The 20,479-nt window shown below is 44.7% G+C and overlaps 1 protein-coding gene across 3 annotated transcripts in view; it reads right to left on the reverse strand.

Moving 5' to 3' along the window:
- The window catches only part of LOC148518005 (sodium/glucose cotransporter 1-like), a 153,928-nt gene extending 142,700 nt beyond the window's left edge, over nucleotides 1-11,228 (reverse strand). For all 3 annotated transcript variants that reach the window (XM_088477969.1, XM_088477971.1, XM_088477970.1), the window contains exons 1-2: nucleotides 11,103-11,228; nucleotides 9,532-9,603 (exon numbers count right to left, since the gene is read on the reverse strand). In XM_088477969.1, the coding sequence (XP_088334095.1) occupies nucleotides 9,532-9,603; nucleotides 11,103-11,228 (198 nt within the window). The remainder of the gene's footprint in view (nucleotides 1-9,531; nucleotides 9,604-11,102) is intronic.
- Between the last annotated feature and the right edge of the window lie 9,251 nt (nucleotides 11,229-20,479).

The following is a 20,479-nucleotide window of genomic DNA, read 5'->3' on the forward strand; positions in this document are numbered from 1 at the left end:
TAAACTGCTAAATCATTTGCAGGGGTAGGGGGTGGAAATGTTGCCTCCATAGGTCTTGCTACACCCCTGAGCTGATGCAAATGCATGATGATGATGATGACTGCTGTCACCAGTGAATGCATGTGTGGGTGGTGCGGCAGCACCGATGCTGTAAACTCTGAAAACAGGCGGAAATCCATACTAATTTCCAAACACAGAAACTCAACTCTGAATCAGGCCCAATGCCTTTATTTTGGCTGGGGCATATTTTCAATCTTCGCACTGGTTGCGATTAGATAAGAAATAACACGGGATGAGAACTAAGTGCAAAATAGAAATACACCACTTTTGTCCTGCTAGATCTTTAGCCTCTCACATTAATATAACCCACATTGCTGGCAGTAAGGAAGTCCTCATCTCTGTATTGCCAGCTGCTGAAAACTAACAGTAATAACACGGAAATAAGTATTTCTAAAAACATGAATGGGAAATAAATGTTTCTAAAAACATGAATGAATAACAAGGAAATAAATGTTTCTAAAACCATGAATGTTTGAATAATGTGAAAGTGACTGTATGGGTGGAAAGTGACTGTATGGGTGGAAAGTGACTGCAGGGGTGGAAAGTGACTGCATGGGTGGAGAGTGACTGTAGGGGTAGAAAGTGACTGTAGGGGTGGAAAGTGACTGCAGGGGTGGAAAGTGACTGTATGGGTGGAAAGTGACTGCAGGGGTGGAAAGTGACTGCATGGGTAGAAAGTGACTGCATGGGTAGAAAGTGACTGTATGGGTGGAAAGTGACTGCAGGGGTGGAAAGTGACTGTATGGGTGGAAAGTCACTGCATGGGTGGAAAGTGACTGTAGGGGCGGAAAGTGACTGTATGGGTTGAAAGTGACTGCAGGGTGGAAAGTGACTGCAGGGGTGGAAAGTGACTGTAGGGGCGGAAAGTGACTGCATGGGTAGAAAGTGACTGTATGGGTGGAAAGTGACTGCAGGGGTGGAAATTGACTGCATGGGTGGAAAGTGACGGTATGGGTGGAAAGTGACTGCAGGGGTGGAAAGTGACTGCATGGATGGAAAGTGACTGTATGGATGGAAAGTGACTGTATGGGTGGAAAGTGACTGCAGGGGTGGAAAGTGACTGCATGGGTGGAGAGTGACTGTAGGGGTAGAAAGTGACTGTAGGGGTGGAAAGTGACTGCAGGGGTGGAAAGGGACTGTATGGGTGGAAAGTGACTGCAGGGGTGGAAAGTGACTGCATGGGTAGAAAGTGACTGCATGGGTAGAAAGTGACTGTATGGGTGGAAAGTGACTGCAGGGTTGGAAAGTGACTGCAGGGGTGGAAAGTGACTGTATGGGTGGAAAGTCACTGCATGGGTGGAAAGTGACTGTAGGGGCGGAAAGTGACTGTATGGGTTAAAAGTGACTGCTGGGGTGGAAACTGACTGCAGGGGTGGAAAGTGACTGTAGGGGCGTAAAGTGACTGCATGGGTAGAAAGTGACTGTATGGGTGGAAAGTGACTGCAGGGGTGGAAATTGACTGCATGGGTGGAGAGTGACTGTATGGGTGGAAAGTGACGGTATGGGTGGAAAGTGACTGCAGGGGTGGAAAGTGGCTGCATGGATGGAAAGTGACTGTATGGATGGAAAGTGACTGCATGGGTGAACTAAGGATGTTGAAATCTGTTAAGCAATACAAGATATATTTTTTTGTACATACTGTTGCATTGCCATTGAATGATTAATGTTATTTGTCTGGTTAATCCAAGTGTTGTGAAAAGCACATTGTACTGTAAATGATTGGGTAATGTACTAATGTTATGATAAGAGTATAATGATATTTACCTATAAAGACACTGCAGGTAAAGCAGAGCACAGCAACCTTTTGTTTCCTACTGGTGACAAACATACGGGACAACTTGGCCTTTTGTTACTGAGATATTTGATACAAATTTAGGGCCTAATTTAGAGATGTATGCAGACCCAATGGTTTACGTTACGTACATCTCCGATGTTTTAAGGTCTGCACATGGGCAGGAGCCGCGCTGCCATACTTACCTACTTTTGCACTCTCTCCTCCGGGAGAAGCCCAGAAGAGCGCTGGCGCTGACTATAGTGGGGGCAAGGCCCAGCGCTACGTTTCAGTATGATGTGATATTCAAAGAAACACCTCACATTGGTCCCGCCCCATCCCCGTTTACTGGCGATTTGCTGCATTATCCTCCCCATAGTGCCCACTTCGCTAGGAAATGGGGAGGATGTGGGAGGGCCACCTACTCTTCCAGGGGGTCCAGGGGACTGGCCGTAAATATGGGAGTCTCCCGCACCTTCCCATAAAGTAGGCAAATGTACCCAGTGCGCATGTGCAGATCTGGCACATGTGATGTCGCTTGAAGTGCCCCGAACACGCTGCTGGTGTTTGTGGGTGGCGACAGGCAGCATCCCAGAAAACGGGGGGGTGTCGGTCTCGTTTTCTGGGTGTGCTAAAGCTAGTGCCTGCGTCCTTTGACGCAGCTTCACTGGCTTGGTCAGGTCATCCTAAGTAACCTGAGGGTTACTCAGGTGATCGATATTAACACAGATGATCAGCAGCGGATCAGAGAAGCCGGCAGGAGGCGTCAATTTCCACAAGACACCTCCTGCTGCATTAGCATATTATCACACAGTGGCTGCGTACAATGATGATCTACATTCCTCTCTAAATCAGGCCCTTAGTGCGGCCCTCATTCTGCGCTGAGGTGTATCATTATAGAGCCCGCAAGCTCAAGTGGCGTGCGCAGAGTTAAATGAACATGCCATTGAGCAAAGATAATATATGTAGATTATTGCACACTACAAAACTAAAGTGCCAATGCAGTGTTCGTGCCAGGGCTAAACTAGTAGTACACGTGGGCATATTGTGGTGCTCAGCATATTGTAGTGCTCAAAGCGCTCTACAGGAAAGTGGTGCAACTGGTTGTGAAACTGGCCACACACTAACTAACAAGCGTGGTTTAACTGAGGATAATGGTATGTTAATAAAAATCTAGAATAGTGAATATAGTGTGATTATATATTCCGGCATACAGAACAAAAGTTTTATGGTGAAGCTAAACTGTGTAAGGGTCCAGCAATGCCGCAGCAGCCTCCCACATGTGCCAGAAGAGGGCTTTGCTCTGCTTACTTAGGTGCAAGAGGTGGCCTGCGGAAGGGGAGGCTAAGGTGACTGGATGAAGGAGAGGTGCACGTGGGGGAGTTATTGGCATTTCCAAAACCTCCAGACCCCGTAGTAGCCATCCTGTTTGCCCACATGAAAGTTCCATCACTGTTTTATGTGCATATACTCATGGGAAGTTTTGGGGGGCATGGCATAATGTAAGGAGGTGTAGCCACGTTTCCTTATAAAAAAAAAAATAGAAAAATTGTATTTGCTGCACCGCCACAGAGGGGTGCCCTGTGCCCCTCAGCCAGGGGCAAATCCACGGGGGGGGAGCGATCCTGGGTGGAACATGGCAGTGCTGGGCACCATAGCAAAATATAGGGGAAGGACCAGTGGTGCCAGTTAATGATGTTCTGATCATGCACAGTGAAGACCCTTGTTTTTTTTTTTAGAAGAGCACAGGTGCTGGCAGGGTGGGCCCACCACACCCTCTCATACCCAGACCCCGTAAGGGTGCACCTTCAGATCTGGTGGTAGTTATGCTTCTAAATAATTCATACTTATTGCCCATGTAGCTATTTCCGGCAGTAACACCCTAAATATATTGAACAAAGCTAAAGCAACTAACACCAGGGAAAACACCCTTTTTTGCCAGAAATAGGGCATTTCATGTTTTAGTAGTTCTCCCAGCTAGTACAATGCATGGTGGTGCTCTGTATGTTTCTACAGTAGTAGGTGTCCAGGTTTATTCATGATAACAGTGGTTTGACCCTTGTGGTATTTACTTTCTCATTCATTCTATCTTAGTTACACATGTATATCAGATGCTACATCCTAGAAAGCTCAGTGGATCTGTTAAGGAAAACAATTATTGCAAAGAACATTAAACGCAGGATGTTTGCAAAGATCCCCAATTCTAATCTTACAAACAATCAGTGTAGGCCACTATCCCATGAAATTCAATGTTGTTTTCCCTAGAATAACAAATATCACTTTATTTCATTTGGTACAATGAAACAAACAAACAAAAATGGCAGCTGCTCAATCAATCCAGCAGTACTAATCAGGTGCATGAAAGGGAGGGGTCACACTAAGTAGAAAAAGGAGGGGGATTTAACCCCCTATTGTCCTCAGCACACTGAATAATACCTGCAACAATATATGAAGACTATATGGTCATAGAAATTCAGAGATATTAGTTGCATGCATTTGCAAATACATGGGAGGCTGCTGGGCCACGTCACAGCCTACTCAATCCATAATAGGCACATAGGACCTCATTCAGAGTCGGTCGTTGCGGCCGCACGGTTGTAAGGGAAAAGGGGCCGATATGCAAATGATGCACTCGCAAGTTGCGTCCTAAAGATCGGATCGGTAGCTGGCCGACCAAGGGGAGGATGCGGCCGTAAGACAAAAAATACGCCCCCTTCTCGTACGCATTACACGTCATCTCCGGCCATATAAGGATTAATCGAGACCATCGGTAACCATCGGAACTGGTCGTAGAGCTTACGGTTGACCATACCCTCTCTTAAGCATTACGATCAGGTCAGTGTACAAACCACCCATGTCACGTGGGCCATGACACTACTTTGTTAATTATGCACTCCCATAAAACGCCGTTCGCATAATTAGGCACGCCTGCGTTCGGATCTCCACTCCCCCATTTTCAAGCACCTTCCCCTGTTACCACCCACAAACGCCTTATTTTGTCAATCAAACTACCGACCTGGCTGTGTTCAAGGAGAGAGAAATTTCTGATCGTAGCAGCTAGTTTGCGCACGCGCATTGTGAACTTTACACATGCGCAGTTTAGCGAACATCGGTGGCGTACGACCGTGCGGCCGCAACGACCGACTCTGAATGAGGTCCATAGCACTTATATGTTAAGTAATAATGCAGCAGAGCTATTATAAGGCCATTATTTTGATAATCCAATTATTCTGTATAGTAGGATAATGTACGTGAATGCAAACAGAGGCTGCACATGGGAATTTCGGGGAAATTGTGAGAGTTGTGGATCATCATCAGCTCCACCCTTTACTCTAAGAGAAAGCTGCTCTTCCTCCAGAAGAATAGTTGAGAAATAACAGGAATTTCTGGATGTTAATAGACAGTGATGATGACAGAAGATTACCAGGGGCACAGTGAAACTGTCTTTAATCCTCCTAAATAATAAACAATCCTATCCAGATCGTTGCTATTGCTCTACGTTCAGGGCGTGCACGCTCCATGTCATTGCCACACAATAAGGACTGGCACTGTGTTTGTCTGTGCCAGTTATAAGCATATCAGTCTTGCTTTGAATTTGAAGCTGATGGAGGTGATATTGTTATTAAGACAAGAACTTTAAATCATTTGTATGCTTCACCCTAGAAATAGTGGCACCTATTCTTTATTAGGTGCCTGTCGTTTGAATCCTTAACTGCAAAATAAGAGAAATTCAATAAACAGGTTTAGGTAAAGCAGAAAGCATACCGTGACTAAGGGGCCTATTCATCAACACTAAAATATTGATGGAGGTAATTAGGTTTAGAACTCGCATGGAATTCTACCTAATTACCGGAGGAATTCATCATTCCTCCTCTCCATAAGTATCTATTCTGAAAAGCTGTTATTTTTTGTGATGACAGCTTTTCAGAAAATAGATACTTTTCCCTGTCTGCTCTACCTTACCGCAGCTGTAATCAGTGCTGTGCATGCGCTGTTACGTTCACAAAAGCGGCGAATGCACAGTGCAATCGGGAATCATGCACTCGTAGTACACAGACTGGACGCTATTTTGAGTGACAGCGCCGTTTGTGGGTGGTAACAGGGGAAGGTGCTTGTGTACGGGGGAGTGGTGCTGTGAACGCAGGTGTTCTGGCCGTCAAAACTGAGTTTTATGGGTGTGCACAATTAGCAAAGTTGCGTCATTGTACACGTCAGTTGGTTGTTTTTCAGCCTGCAGTGATCGCAGAGCTCGCGGCGGGGTAAAGTCTGTCTCAAGCGCTGCGTGCAGCTTCGATAGCTCTTGATGGTTCCAATTGTTCAGACACTTCCTGGAGATGACGTGTGTTAAGAGAGAAAAGTGGGCAGCTTTATACTGGCGTGCATTCGCTCTGCTGTCGCTCGCTCTCTAAGACATAGAGGGCGTCCAAACACCAGACAGTGCGATTGCGGCATTTGCATACCCGGCCTCTTTTAGCTGTGTGAGAGTGCACCTTAGCGACCTGGTCTGAATGAGCTCCAGAGGCCACTACAATGTGTCATAAAATACACTGGGGGCACTGCGTGGCATAATGTGAACTGGTTCACTGTGCGGCAAAATGTGGACTGGTGGCACTGCATGGCATAATATGAACTGCATGCACTACAATGTGGCATAATTTGCACTGGGGAATCTGCAAGGTGCATAATTTGTAATTGTGCTGTGTGGCATAATGTAAACTGGGGACACTACAATATCGCATAATGTGAACTGATGGCACTACAATGTGGCATAATGTGAACTGAAGGCAATACAAAGTTGCATATTATGAACTAGGGGCACTGTGTGGTATAATATAAATTGGGGGTACTGTTTGGCATAATGTAAACTGGGCCACTGTTTGTACTGATGTGAACTGGGGGCACTGTACAGCAAAATGTGGACTGGAAGTACCTCAATGTGGCATGTGAACTGGGGCCACTAGGATGAAGCGTAATATGAACTGGTGGCACTGTGTGGCATAATGTGAACTGCATGCACTACATTGTGGCATAGTGTGCACTGGGGAATCTGCTAGGTGCATAATATGTACTTGTGGTGCTGTGTGGCATAATATGAACATGGTGCACTACAATGTGGCATAATGTGAAATGGGGCACTGTGTGGTATAATGTAAACTGGGGCACTGTATGGTATAATGTAAACTGGGAGTATTGTGTGGCATATTGTGAACTGGGTCACTGTAATTATGTGAACTGGGGGCACTGTGGCATATGATCTGGGGAATTGTGTATAAAATAAACTAGTGCACTATGATGCACAATAAAATAACTTAGAGCCTGATTAAAAGATGTACGGTGTTGCAATCGCCGCTGCAATTCGAATGCTCCGGAGCCATCGCAAATAGCACTGCAAGTGCATATACATTCACAGCCCATAATCATTTATTCCAATAATCTGCCATATGAGTAACCCTATGGTCACGCAGCATGGACCTGATTCACAAACTCAATTGTGAGAGACCTGTGCATGTACGCTCCTGGGCAGTGACTGGTAGGTGGCTAGTACTGCAAAAAAGGTACCTTCAGTGGGCGTGTTATGGGAGTGTCGTGGGCATGTCAATGCAAGTGGCTGAGATCCCAGATGCACAACTGCAGGCATAAGAGGCCATGGTCAGGTGAAGAAACTGTGCCTGCCATAGGGCTGGTGCAAGCTTCGATGGTGCGACCAATGGTGATGTCTAAGGACGTTCCAATCAGTATTACAGCGTGCATGGATGCTAAAAGTGGGCATCTTACAGCTTGCAGAGTCGGGTGAACGTATGTTCACAAGGTAAGGAATAGGTAGCGACATTTGCATAAACTCACATATGAGCAATCGTCAATAGATGCTGCTGCTTGCGCTTTACTTATATACTTATAAATAGATAAATATATATATATTACTTATATATTTATCAACGAGTGACTCTTGTTATCATTCATTACTAATATTAAATGGTGCTGCAACCAATCAGCTCCTAACTGTTATGTATATGAAAAATAATAGTTAGGAGCTGATTGGTTGGAGCACCATTTAAGATTAGTAACAAGTGATAACAAGATTATCACTTGTTGATAAATCTGGGCCTTGATCACAATAGTTTGTAATGTTACATTATAAGTAGTTGCATTATCACTAATCCAGACTAGGGCGAATCACCCAGTGAGATTTTATAGCTGTGCTGAGATCAAAGCTCTTGTAAATAAACAGTGAATCTATATATAGTGCAAAATATATCAATATCAACCTACATATAGAGCACTATATTTTGATAAGAAAAAAACAACAAAATAAAATGTTACTTTTGAACATTAATCACAGCACACTGCGCTATTTTATTATACCATATATATACGAGTATGTATTATACCGAACACATTTGTGACCATGAAAGTATAAAGCAGGAAATCTGTCTAAGCTTCATAGGACACACTGGGAATCAATCTTAAGGGGCCTATCCATTATGCGACCTGAAAAACTCAACGTCTAGCGTTCAGTCCTTCAGGTTGCCGGGTGCGGTGCCAGCACTGAACGGCGTTCACTGAACGTCATTCAGTGCAGGAGACCAACCGCCTATCTGCTAACATGTGGAACCTGACGAGCGTTGTCAGGTTGACCAGCATGTTCGGCAGATAGTCGGGGTCGGCAAGGACCCAGCGCGCACGCGCATCGCTGGTCCTTGCCGGCTATCCATTACACGACTTTGTGAACAATGCGACCAAAACCTCCTAGTATTGAGTGGATCGTTCAAAAAGTCGTGTAATGGATAGGCCCCTAAAGTCACACTTCGACTGTGGCCCCATCTAGTGATTTTTCGCATAGCTCACGTTTGTTGCGGGCTGCATGTGCATCTTTGCAGTGTCGTATGCATCTCAGCTGACTCTACGGTTGCTTAATGGGTGTTTCAGGATGGCAACAATACGAATGCATATAAGAGAACAATTTTGTGGATGTGCCAGGGTGTGTAGTGGGCATGTAGCCAGAGTTACACACTACTCTGTTGTGTGTGCTATACGTCGTGAATGTCCAATTAAACAGATCTCCTGCACTTAGCATGGGGCAAATGTAAGTGCTGACAGTGATGGACAGGGAGTACAAATTGGCCCCGGCATTGTTAAAGAGAATACAGAAAAGGGTCATGATCACACTCACAGGGAGTATTGCCAGACACGGGGGTTTGGCCTCGCGGCTCTGCCCGTCTTTCTGCATGCCGGCCAAGCAGCTGAGCACTCAGGGTTGGCACGGTCCATCTGGGCATCAGCCCTTTAAGCATTTGCCAGAAGTGCCAGATGGACAGTCTGACCCTGAGTGCCGATAATAATGAAGATAGCTGCTCTCATATCCGTAAAAGTATGGTAGTGTAATCGTATAGAACATGTATACATTAGGACGTGCGTATAATCTAATTAGCATTGGCAGTGCAGCCTTTGCATTACATGCGACTCAGAATCAGGCCCAATTAGACTCTGCTAGTTAACTTTAATAAAGAAAAGGAAAATCATTTTGTAGAATATGAGATATACAATAATAAATGACACATTAATGCCTACATTTGCCCACTTCATGTATCCAATTCTTACCAGGCACAGATTTATTGTAATGGTTAGACTGTCATATCAAAGGTGCAATCCTTTTTCTGAAGTACTAGCAATAAGGTCCCCCTACACTTCCGGACACTCACCGGCCACCACACCATACTGCGTCCTGCCAGGAAGAAGCCTCCTACTGTACCACGGCTTGTCCGCACCATAGCCTGAAACAGAAGATTGCGTTACAGCTTTAAGTCTTAACCGATGGACATCCATTGATCTTTTGAAGTGGCATTATCTCTATCATTATATGCACACATCCAGAGCAGAATATGTATGGCAAAGCTGAGGATGTGCGGCCATTAATGCACGTACATTCTTCACAGATATCAGATTAGCCTTTCTATTAATCGGAGCCATGCAGAACATCATTATTGCTTGTTAGCAGGTTGTCCCTGAGAGTTTTCTTACTAATCATTTGTCAGACTGTTTTATCTTGAAGAGCAACTTGTACTTTAAAATAAGTGGACAAACAAAAAAGCAAATCCCTATATTTTGTAGAGCAACTGTGGAAATAAGGAATAGGCAAATAGATGTACTCTCTTACTCAGTATTTGCAGTTTTAAAGTGGGCTAAAATATTTTAAAATGCAATATGTGATAATGTGTTGTGAACTGTACTATCTTGCCTTTATCTTACATTGGCTTAGTTAGAAAATGAAGTAACATAAGTTACATAAACTGTGTGCTGTCATAAATCTAATAAAGTCCATTCCATAGTACAGCACAGCACAGCACAGATGGTGTAATGGTTAGCATTACTGCCACACAGCACTGAGGTTGTGGGTTCGATTCCCACTACGGCCCTAACTGTGTGGAGTTTGTATATTCTCCCTATGCTTGTGTGGGTTTCCTCCCACACTCAAAAAATATACTGGTATTGTAATTGGCTCCCAACAAAATTAACCCTATTTTATATGTGTGTGAGCATGTGATAGGGAATATAGATTGTAAGCTCCACTGGGGCATGGACTGATGCGAATGGACAATATTCTCTGTAAAGTGCTGCGGAATATGTGTGTGCTATATAAATAACTGGTAATAAATAATAATAAATAAATTCTTCAGGATATATATTTAAAATTGTATATCCTTTATACGCAAGTAAAATAATTGAAATTGACGGAAAACCAATTCATTGATTTGTATTCTGCAAGTCTGGGCTGCATGTCCAAGCTGAGGATGGCAATGCCTGCTCAGACTTGTAGTTCCACAGCAGCTGGAGAGTCACGGGTTGTCAGCACCTGGATGACACTACTCTTTATGCAGTACTTCTATTCAGCATAATCCATATAGTAGTAATAAGAAGCCCTGGGGGTGGCCCCATTGTGACCCCAATACTGAAATGAAGGCTTAAGTTTTGATTTTGCTGTTTGACTCTCCATATGACGTCAGAAGCACCAGCACATCCTCTGAGACTCATCATTGCAACAACCTGAAGAGCCACCTATATGTATGCATTGCATCATGTGAACTGGGGGCACCAGGTCTGGTGGGAGCCAGCTCAGCTTTTGCACTGAGACCATTAGACTATTAGTTACATCATCTGTTATATAGATGGGAAAATTATACTTTTTATACAGATAGCATACAAGTCTTCTATTGTCTATACATAGGCAAATATCCATTTATTTACAATGTTCCCAAATAATTACAGTACTTACCCATATTCCCACAGCCAGGACAACCACAAAGTACACCACAATTACAGAGATGTCTGCCGGGTTGTTGATAGGGATAGTGTCGTCTGTGGGTGGACTAGCTGATGGGGTAGATGCTGTATTTTCCATTCTGCCTGCCTCACTCTGTGAGACACTGTACTCAGCTGCCACCAGGTCCCTTACGCTTCCCTCAGGTGTTTCGCTCAAATATGGGGTTAATTATAAACTCATCTCACATAGATTCACCCGCCCCTTACCTTGCCATCAATGTATAACCTGCCCCCTGATTTACTTTCCCAAACTCAGCCAGGGAACTGATAAATCTCACATATCCACTGCATTCCGAGATAAGCTGGAGAACTGAGGTGTCACCTGTGCTGTGCTGCAAAGGAATGTTTGGAATTAGGCAACAGAATGAAATGGGTGTGTGGCAGGTGATGGCACCTTGGCAGGCGGATCAGAGCATCTTGTGTTTCATTAGCTTTACAAATGTTACAGAGATACAGGGAACATGCATCGGTTATTCGTCACACAGGTAGTGTGCAGTCATATAAGAAAGTTATAACACCTTACATAGCTGTTTCAACCACAAAACCAGGAAATTAAACTGTTTTACCAATAGCTTTTGCTAAACAGCCAGTGCTTTTAGGCTCATGTGTGACCCTTAGACTCAAAGAACCATTAGTCTTACTCATGAACTTCAATTAAAAGATAAAGTTAATTGGAGGCAGACAAGTAATGACAGTCTTGCCCTGTATTGTTCCATCCCCTTGCTGCCTTACAGACCAATACAAGAATCAGAATTAAAGAGAGGAAGACTTTAGACTTGAACATTGCCCACACTCATTTTCCTATGTTTTGCAACCACATGGATTTACCCAATAATTGTTGATATTAATGTAAATAAACAGCTGCTACCACAAGAACCAGTGTGAGACGTAAGTAATCATTCAAACCACCTTGTAACACAACACGCTCTGTATCATTTACCTAACACAGAATCATCATTGGTTTAATATATTTGCCTCAGGGCCCCATCATGTCCCTGTTCATGCCATAGAGCCTTATCATGCCCTTATATGTGCCTTTACATGCCCCCTTCAGTCACTCTCTATATACAGTGATTAACACTCAGAACAGGGCCAGATTAAAGACTGTGGGGAACCTAGGCTGACTAGGGCCAAAAAATGGGAAATGTTATCCTTATATAGAAAAACGATATACACTTTGGGAATATAGGTATGGGCGTAACTACCATAGGAGCAAGGGGTGCAGATGGTATGGGGCTCAGAGCTTATTGGGGAACATCTTCATTGCCAAAAATACATAATGTTATATTAATTTTTCAACACTGGGTAGTTAGTTAGTTAACACACATAGGGGCCCTTACAATCAAATTCCCCGACAGTGATGATGAAAGGCACAGGGAGGGGATGGGCTGGCAGTGGGGAGGAATGGAACAGGTAGGATGTGGAATGGCAGTGGGGAGGCTTGGGGCAGCAATATTCCCCAACTCCTCCGCATTACAGCAATATTCCCGAACTACACGTTACAGCAATATTCCCCAACTCCTCCACATTACAAGAATATTCCCCAACTCCTCCACATGACAGCAGTATTCTCCAACTCCTCCACATTACAGCAGTATTCCCAAACTGCTCCACATTACAGCAATATTCCCAAACTGCTCCACATTACAGCAATATTTCCAAACTGCTCCACATTACAGCACTATTCCTAACTCTTCCACATTACAGCAATATTCCCAAACTCCTCCACATTACAGCAATATTCCCAAACTGCTCCACATTACAGCACTATTCCCCAACTCCTCCACATTACAGCAATATTCCCAACTCCTCCACATTACAGCACTATTCCTAACTCCTCCACATTACAGCAATACTCCCCAACTCCTCCACATTACAGCAATATTCCCAAACTGCTCCACATGACAGCACTATTCCTAACTCCTCCACATTACAGCAATATTCTCAACTCCTCCACATTACAGCAATATTCCCAAACTGCTCCACATGACAGCAATATTCCCAAACTGCTCCACATGACAGCACTATTCCCCAACTCCACCACATTACAGCAATATTCCCCAACTCCTCCACATTACAGAAATATTCCCAAACCGCTCCACATGACAGCAATATTCCCAAACTGCTCAACATTACAGCACTATTCCCAACTCCTCCACATTACAGCACTATTCCTAACTCCTCCACATTACAGCAATATTCCCCAACTCCTCCACATTACAGAAATATTCCCAAACTGCTCCACATGACAGCAAATATTCCCAAACTGCTCCACATTACAGCACTATTCCCCAACTCCTCCACATTACAGCAATATTCCCAACTCCTCCACATTACAGCACTATTCCTAACTCCTCCACATTACAGCAATACTCCCCAACTCCTCCACATTACAGCACTATTCCCAAACTGCTCCACATGACAGCACTATTCCTAACTCCTCCACATTACAGCAATATTCTCAATTCCTCCACATTACAGCAATATTCCCAAACTGCTCCACATGACAGCAATATTCCCAAACTGCTCCACATGACAGCACTATTCCCCAACTCCACCACATTACAGCAATATTCCCCAACTCCTCCACATTACAGAAATATTCCCAAACTGCTCCACATGACAGCAATATTCCCAAACTGCTCAAAATTACAGCACTATTCCCAACTCCTCCACATTACAGCACTATTCCTAACTCCTCCACATTACAGCAATATTCCCCAACTCCTCCACATTACAGAAATATTCCCAAACTGCTCCACATGACAGCAATATTCCCAAACTGCTCCACATTACAGCACTATTCCTAACTCCTCCACATTACAGCAATATTCCCAAACTGCTCCACAAGACAGCAAAATTCCCAAACTGCTCCACATTACAGCACTATTCCCCAACTCCTCCAGATGACAGCAATATTCCCCAACTCCTCCACGTAACAGCAATATTCGCCAACTCCTCCACATTACAGCAGTATTCCCCAACTCCTCCACATTACAGCAATATTCCCCAACTCCTCCACATTACCGCAATATTCCCAAACTGCTCCACATGACAGCAATATTCCCAAACTGCTCCACATAACAGCAATATTCCCAAACTGCTCCACATGACAGCAGTATTCCCCAACTCCTCCACATGACAGCAGTATTCCCCAACTCCTCCACATGACAGCACTATTCCCCAACTCCTCCACATTACAGCAGTATTCCCCAATTCCTCCACATTACAGCAGTATTCCCCAACTCCTCCACATTACAGCAATACTCCCCAACTCCTCCACATTACAGCAGTATTCCCCAACTCCTCCACATTACAGCAGTATTCCCCAACTCCTCCACATTGGAGCAGTATTCCCCAACTCCTCCACATTACAGCAATACTCCCCATCTCCTCCACATTACAGCAATACTCCCCCACTCCTCCACATTACAGCAATATTCCCCAACTCCTCCACATGACAGCAGTATTCCCCAACTCCTCCACATTACAGCAATATTCCCCAAGTCCTCCACATTACAGCAATATTCCCCAACTCCTCCACATAACAGCAGTATTCCCCAACTCCTCCACATTACAGCAGTATTCCCCAACTCCTCCACACTACAGCAATATTCCCCAAGTCCTCCACATTATAGCAGTATTCCCCAACTCCTCCACATTACAGCAATATGCCCCAACTACGCCACATTACAGCAATACTCCCCAACTACCCCATATAACAGCAGTATTCCCCTACTCCTCCACATGACAGCAGTATTCCCCAACTCCTCCACATGACAGCAATATTCCCCAAGTCCTCAACATTACAGCAATATTCCCCAAGTCCTCCACATTACAGCAATATTCCCCAACTCCTCCACATAACAGCAATATTCCCCAACTCCTCCACATGACAGTAATATTCCCCAACTCCTCCACATGACAGCAATATTCCCCAAATCCTCCATATGACAGCACTATTCCTAACTACTCCATAGTACAGCAATATTCCCCAACTCCTCCACATTACAGCAATATTCCCAAACTGCTCCACATTACAGCAATATTTGCAAACTGCTCCACATTACAGCACTATTCCTAACTCCTCCACATTACAGCACTATTCCCAAACTCCTCCACATTACAGCACTATTCCCAAACTGCTCCACATTACAGCACTATTCCCCAACTCCTCCACATTACAGCAATATTCCCCAAGTCCTCCACATTACAGCAATACTCCCCAACTCCTCCATATTACAGCAATATTCCCAAACTGCTCCACATGACAGCAATATTCCCAAACTGCTCCACATGACAGCAATATTCCCAAACTGCTCCACATGACAGCACTATTCCCAAACTGCTCCACATTACAGCACTATTCCTAACTCCTCCACATTACAGCAATATTCCCCAACTCCTCCACATTACAGCAATATTCCCAAACTGCTCCACATGACAGCAATATTCCCAAACTGCTCCACATGACAGCACTATTCCTAACTCCTCCACATGACAGCAATATTCCCCAACTCTTCCACATTACAGAAATATTCCCAAACTGCTCCACATGACAGCAATATTCCCAAACTGCTCCACATGACACCACTATTCCTAACTCCTCCACATTACAGCACTATTCCCAACTCCTCCACATTACAGCAATATTCCCCAACTCCTCCACATTACAGCAATATTCCCAAACTGCTCCACATGACAGCAATATTCCCCAACTTCTCCACATTACAGCAGTATTCCCCAACTCCTCCACATTACAGAAATACTCCCCAACTCCTCCACATTACAGAAATATTCCCCAACTCCTCCACATTACCGCAATATTCCCAAACTGCTCCACATGATGGCAATATTCCCAAACTGCTCCACATTACAGCACTATTCCTAACTCCTCCACAGTACAGCAATATTCCCAAACTGCTCCACAAGACAGCAATATTCCCAAACTGCTCCACATTACAGCACTATTCCCCAACTCCTCCAGATGACAGCAATATTCCCCAACTTCTCTACGTAACAGCAATATTCCCCAACTCCTCCACATTACAGCAGTATTCCCCAACTCCTCCACATTACAGCAATACTCCCCAACTCCTCCACATTACCGCAATATTCCCAAACTGCTCCACATGACAGAAATATTCCCCAACTCCTCCACATTACCGCAATATTCCCAAACTCCTCCACATTACAGAAATATTCCCCAACTCCTCCACATTACAGCAGTATTCCCAAACTCCTCCACATTACAACAGTATTCCCCAACTCCTCCACATTACAGCAGTATTCCCCAACTCCTCCACATTACAGCAATATTCCCCAACTCCTCCACATTACCGCAATATTCCCAAACTGCTCCACATGATGGCAATATTCCCAAACTGCTCCACATTACAGCACTATTCCTAACTCCTCCACAGTACAGCAATATTCCCAAACTGCTCCACCAGACAGCAATATTCCCAAACTGCTCCACATTACAGCACTATTCCCCAACTCCTCCAGATGACAGCAATATTCCCCAAATTCTCCACGTAACAGCAATATTCCCCAACTCCTCCACATTACAGCAGTATTCCCCAACTCCTCCACATTACAGCAATACTCCCCAACTCCTCCACATTACAGCAATATTCCCAAACTGCTCCACATGACAGTAATATTCCCAAACTGCTCCACATGACAGCACTATTCCCCAACTCCTCCAGATGACAGCAATATTCCCCAACTCCTCCACGTTACAGCAATATTCCCCAACTCTTCCACATTACAGCAGTATTCCCCAACTCCTCCACATGACAGCAGTATTCCCCAATTCCTCCACATTACAGCAGTATTCCCCAACTCCTCCACATTACAGCAATACTCCTCAACTCCTCCACATTACAGCAGTATTCCCCAACTCCTCCACATTACAGCAGTATTCCCCAACTCCTCCACATTAGAGCAGTATTCCCCAACTCCTCCACATTACAGCAATACTCCCCATCTCCTCCACATTACAGCAATATTCCCCAACTCCTCCACATTACAGCAATATTCCCCAACTCCTCCACATTACAGCACTATTCCCAAACTCCTCCACATTACAGCAATACACCCCAACTCCTCCACATTACAGCAACATTCCCAAACTGCTCCACATGACAGCAATATTCCCAAACTCCTCCACATTACAGCAGTATTCCCAAACTCCTCCACATTACAGCAGTATTCCCCAACTCCTCCACATTACAACAGTATTCCCCAACTCCTCCACATTACAGCAGTATTCCCCAACTCCTCCACATTACAGCAATATTCCCCAACTCCTCCACATTACAGCAATATTCAAAAACTGCTCCACATGACAGCAATATTCCCCAACTTCTCCACATGACAGCAGTATTCCCCAACTCCTCCAGATTACAGAAATACTCCCCAACTCCTCCACATTACAGCAATATTCCCCAACTCCTCCACATTACCGCAATATTCCCAAACTGCTCCACATGATGGCAATATTCCCAAACTGCTCCACATTACAGCACTATTCCTAACTCCTCCACAGTACAGCAATATTCCCAAACTGCTCCACAAGACAGCAATATTCCCAAACTGCTCCACATTACAGCACTATTCCCCAACTCCTCCAGATGACAGCAATATTCCCCAACTTCTCCACGTAACAGCAATATTCCCCAACTCCTCCACATTACAGCAGTATTCCCCAACTCCTCCACATTACAGCAATACTCCCCAACTCCTCCACATTACAGCAATATTCCCAAACTGCTCCACATGACAGTAATATTCCCAAACTGCTCCACATGACAGCACTATTCCCCAACTCCTCCAGATGACAGCAATATTCCCCAACTCCTCCACGTTACAGCAATATTCCCCAACTCTTCCACATTACAGCAGTATTCCCCAACTCCTCCACATTACAGCAGTATTCCCCAATTCCTCCACATTACAGCAGTATTCCCCAACTCCTCCACATTGCAGCAATACTCCCCATCTCCTCCACATTACAGCAATACTCCCCAACTCCTCCACATTACAGCAATATTCCCCAACTCCTCCACATCACAGCAGTATTCCCCAACTCCTCCACATCACAGCAGTATTCCCCAACTCCTCCACATGACAGCAATATTACCCAAGTCCTCCACATTACAGCAATATTCCAAAACTCCTCCACATAACAGCAGTATTCCCCAACTCCTCCACATTACAGCAGTATTCCCCAAGTCCTCCACATTACAGCAGTATTCCCCAACTCCTCCACATTACAGCAATACGCCCCAACTACGCCATATTACAGCAATACTCCCCAACTACTCCACATAACAGCAATATTCCCCAACTCCTCCACATGACAGCGCTATTCCCCAACTCCTCCACGACAGCAATATTCCCCAACTCCTCCACATGAGAGAAATATTCCCCAACTCCTCCACATGACAGCACTATTCCCCAACTCCTCCACATTAAAGCAATATTCCCCAACTCCTCCACATTACAGCACTATTCCCAAACTGCTCCACATTACAGCACTATTCCCAAACTGCTCCACATTACAGCACTATTCCTAACTCCTCCACATTACAGCAATATTCCCAAACTCCTCCACATTACAGCAATATTCCCAAACTGCTCCACATTACAGCACTATTCCCCAACTCCTCCACATTACAGCAATATTCCCCAACTCCTCCACATTACAGCACTATTCCCAAACTCCTCCACATTACAGCAATACACCCCAACTCCTCCACATTACAGCAATATTCCCAAACTGCTCCACATTACAGCAATATTCCCAAACTGCTCCACATTACAGCACTATTCCTAGCTCCTCCACATTACAGCAATATTCCCCAACTCCTCCACATTACAGCAATATTCCCAAACTGCTCCACATGACAGCAATATTCCCAAACTGCTCCACATTACAGCAATATTCCCCAACTCCTCCACATTACAGCAATATTCCCCAACTCCTCCACATTACAGCAATATTCCCAAACTGCTCCACATGACAGTAATATTCCCAAACTGCTCCACATGACAGCACTATTCCCCAACTCCTCCAGATGACAGCAATATTCCCCAACTCCTCCACGTTACAGCAATATTCCCCAACTCTTCCACATTACAGCAGTATTCCCCAACTCCTCCACATTACAGCAGTATTCCCCAATTCCTCCACATTACAGCAGTATTCCCCAACTCCTCCACATTACAGCAATACTCCTCAACTCCTCCACATTACAGCAGTATTCCCCAACTCTTCCACATTACAGCAGTATTCCCCAACTCCTCCACATTAGAGCAGTATTCCCCAACTCCTCCACATTACAGCAATACTCCCCATCTCCTCCACATTACAGCAATACTCCCCAACTCCTCCACATTACAGCAATATTCCCCAACTCCTCCACATCACAGCAGTATTCCCCAACTCCTCCACATCACAGCAGTATTCCCCAACTCCTCCACATGACAGCAATATTACCCAAGTCCTCCACATTACAGCAATATTCCAAAACTCCTCCACATAACAGCAGTATTCCCCAACTCCTCCACATTACAGCAATATTCCCCAAGTCCTCCACATTACAGTAGTATTCCCCAACTCCTCCACATTACAGCAATACGCCCCAACTACGCCATATTACAGCAATACTCCCCAACTACTCCACATAACAGCAATATTCCCCAACTCCTCCACATGACAGCACTATTCCCCAACTCCTCCACGACAGCAATATTCCCCAACTCCTCCACATGACAGAAATATTCCCCAACTCCTTCACATGACAGCACTATTCCCCAACTCCTCCACATTACAGCACTATTCCCCAACTCCTCCACATTACAGCACTATTCCCAAACTGCTCCACATTACAGCACTATTCCCAAACTGCTCCACATTACAGCACTATTCCTAACTCCTCCACATTACAGCAATATTCCCAAACTCCTCCACATTACAGCACTATTCCCAAACTCCTCCACATTACAGCACTATTCCCAAACTCCTCCACATTACAGCAATACACCCCAACTCCTCCACATTACAGCAATATTCCCAAACTGCTCCACATGACAGCAATATTCCCAAACTCCTCCACATTACAGAAATATTCCCCAACTCCTCCACATTACAGCAGTATTCCCCAACTCCTCCACATTACAGCAGTATTCCCCAACTCCTCCACATTACAGCAATATTCCCCAACTCCTCCACATTACAGCAATATTCCCAAACTGCTCCACATGACAGCAATATTCCCCAACTTCTCCACATTACAGCAGTATTCCCCAACTCCTCCACAT

This window comes from Taudactylus pleione, unplaced genomic scaffold (genome assembly GCF_031769625.1).
Source record: "Taudactylus pleione unplaced genomic scaffold, aTauple2 ptg000205l, whole genome shotgun sequence".
NCBI classification, from domain to species: domain Eukaryota; kingdom Metazoa; phylum Chordata; class Amphibia; order Anura; family Myobatrachidae; genus Taudactylus; species Taudactylus pleione.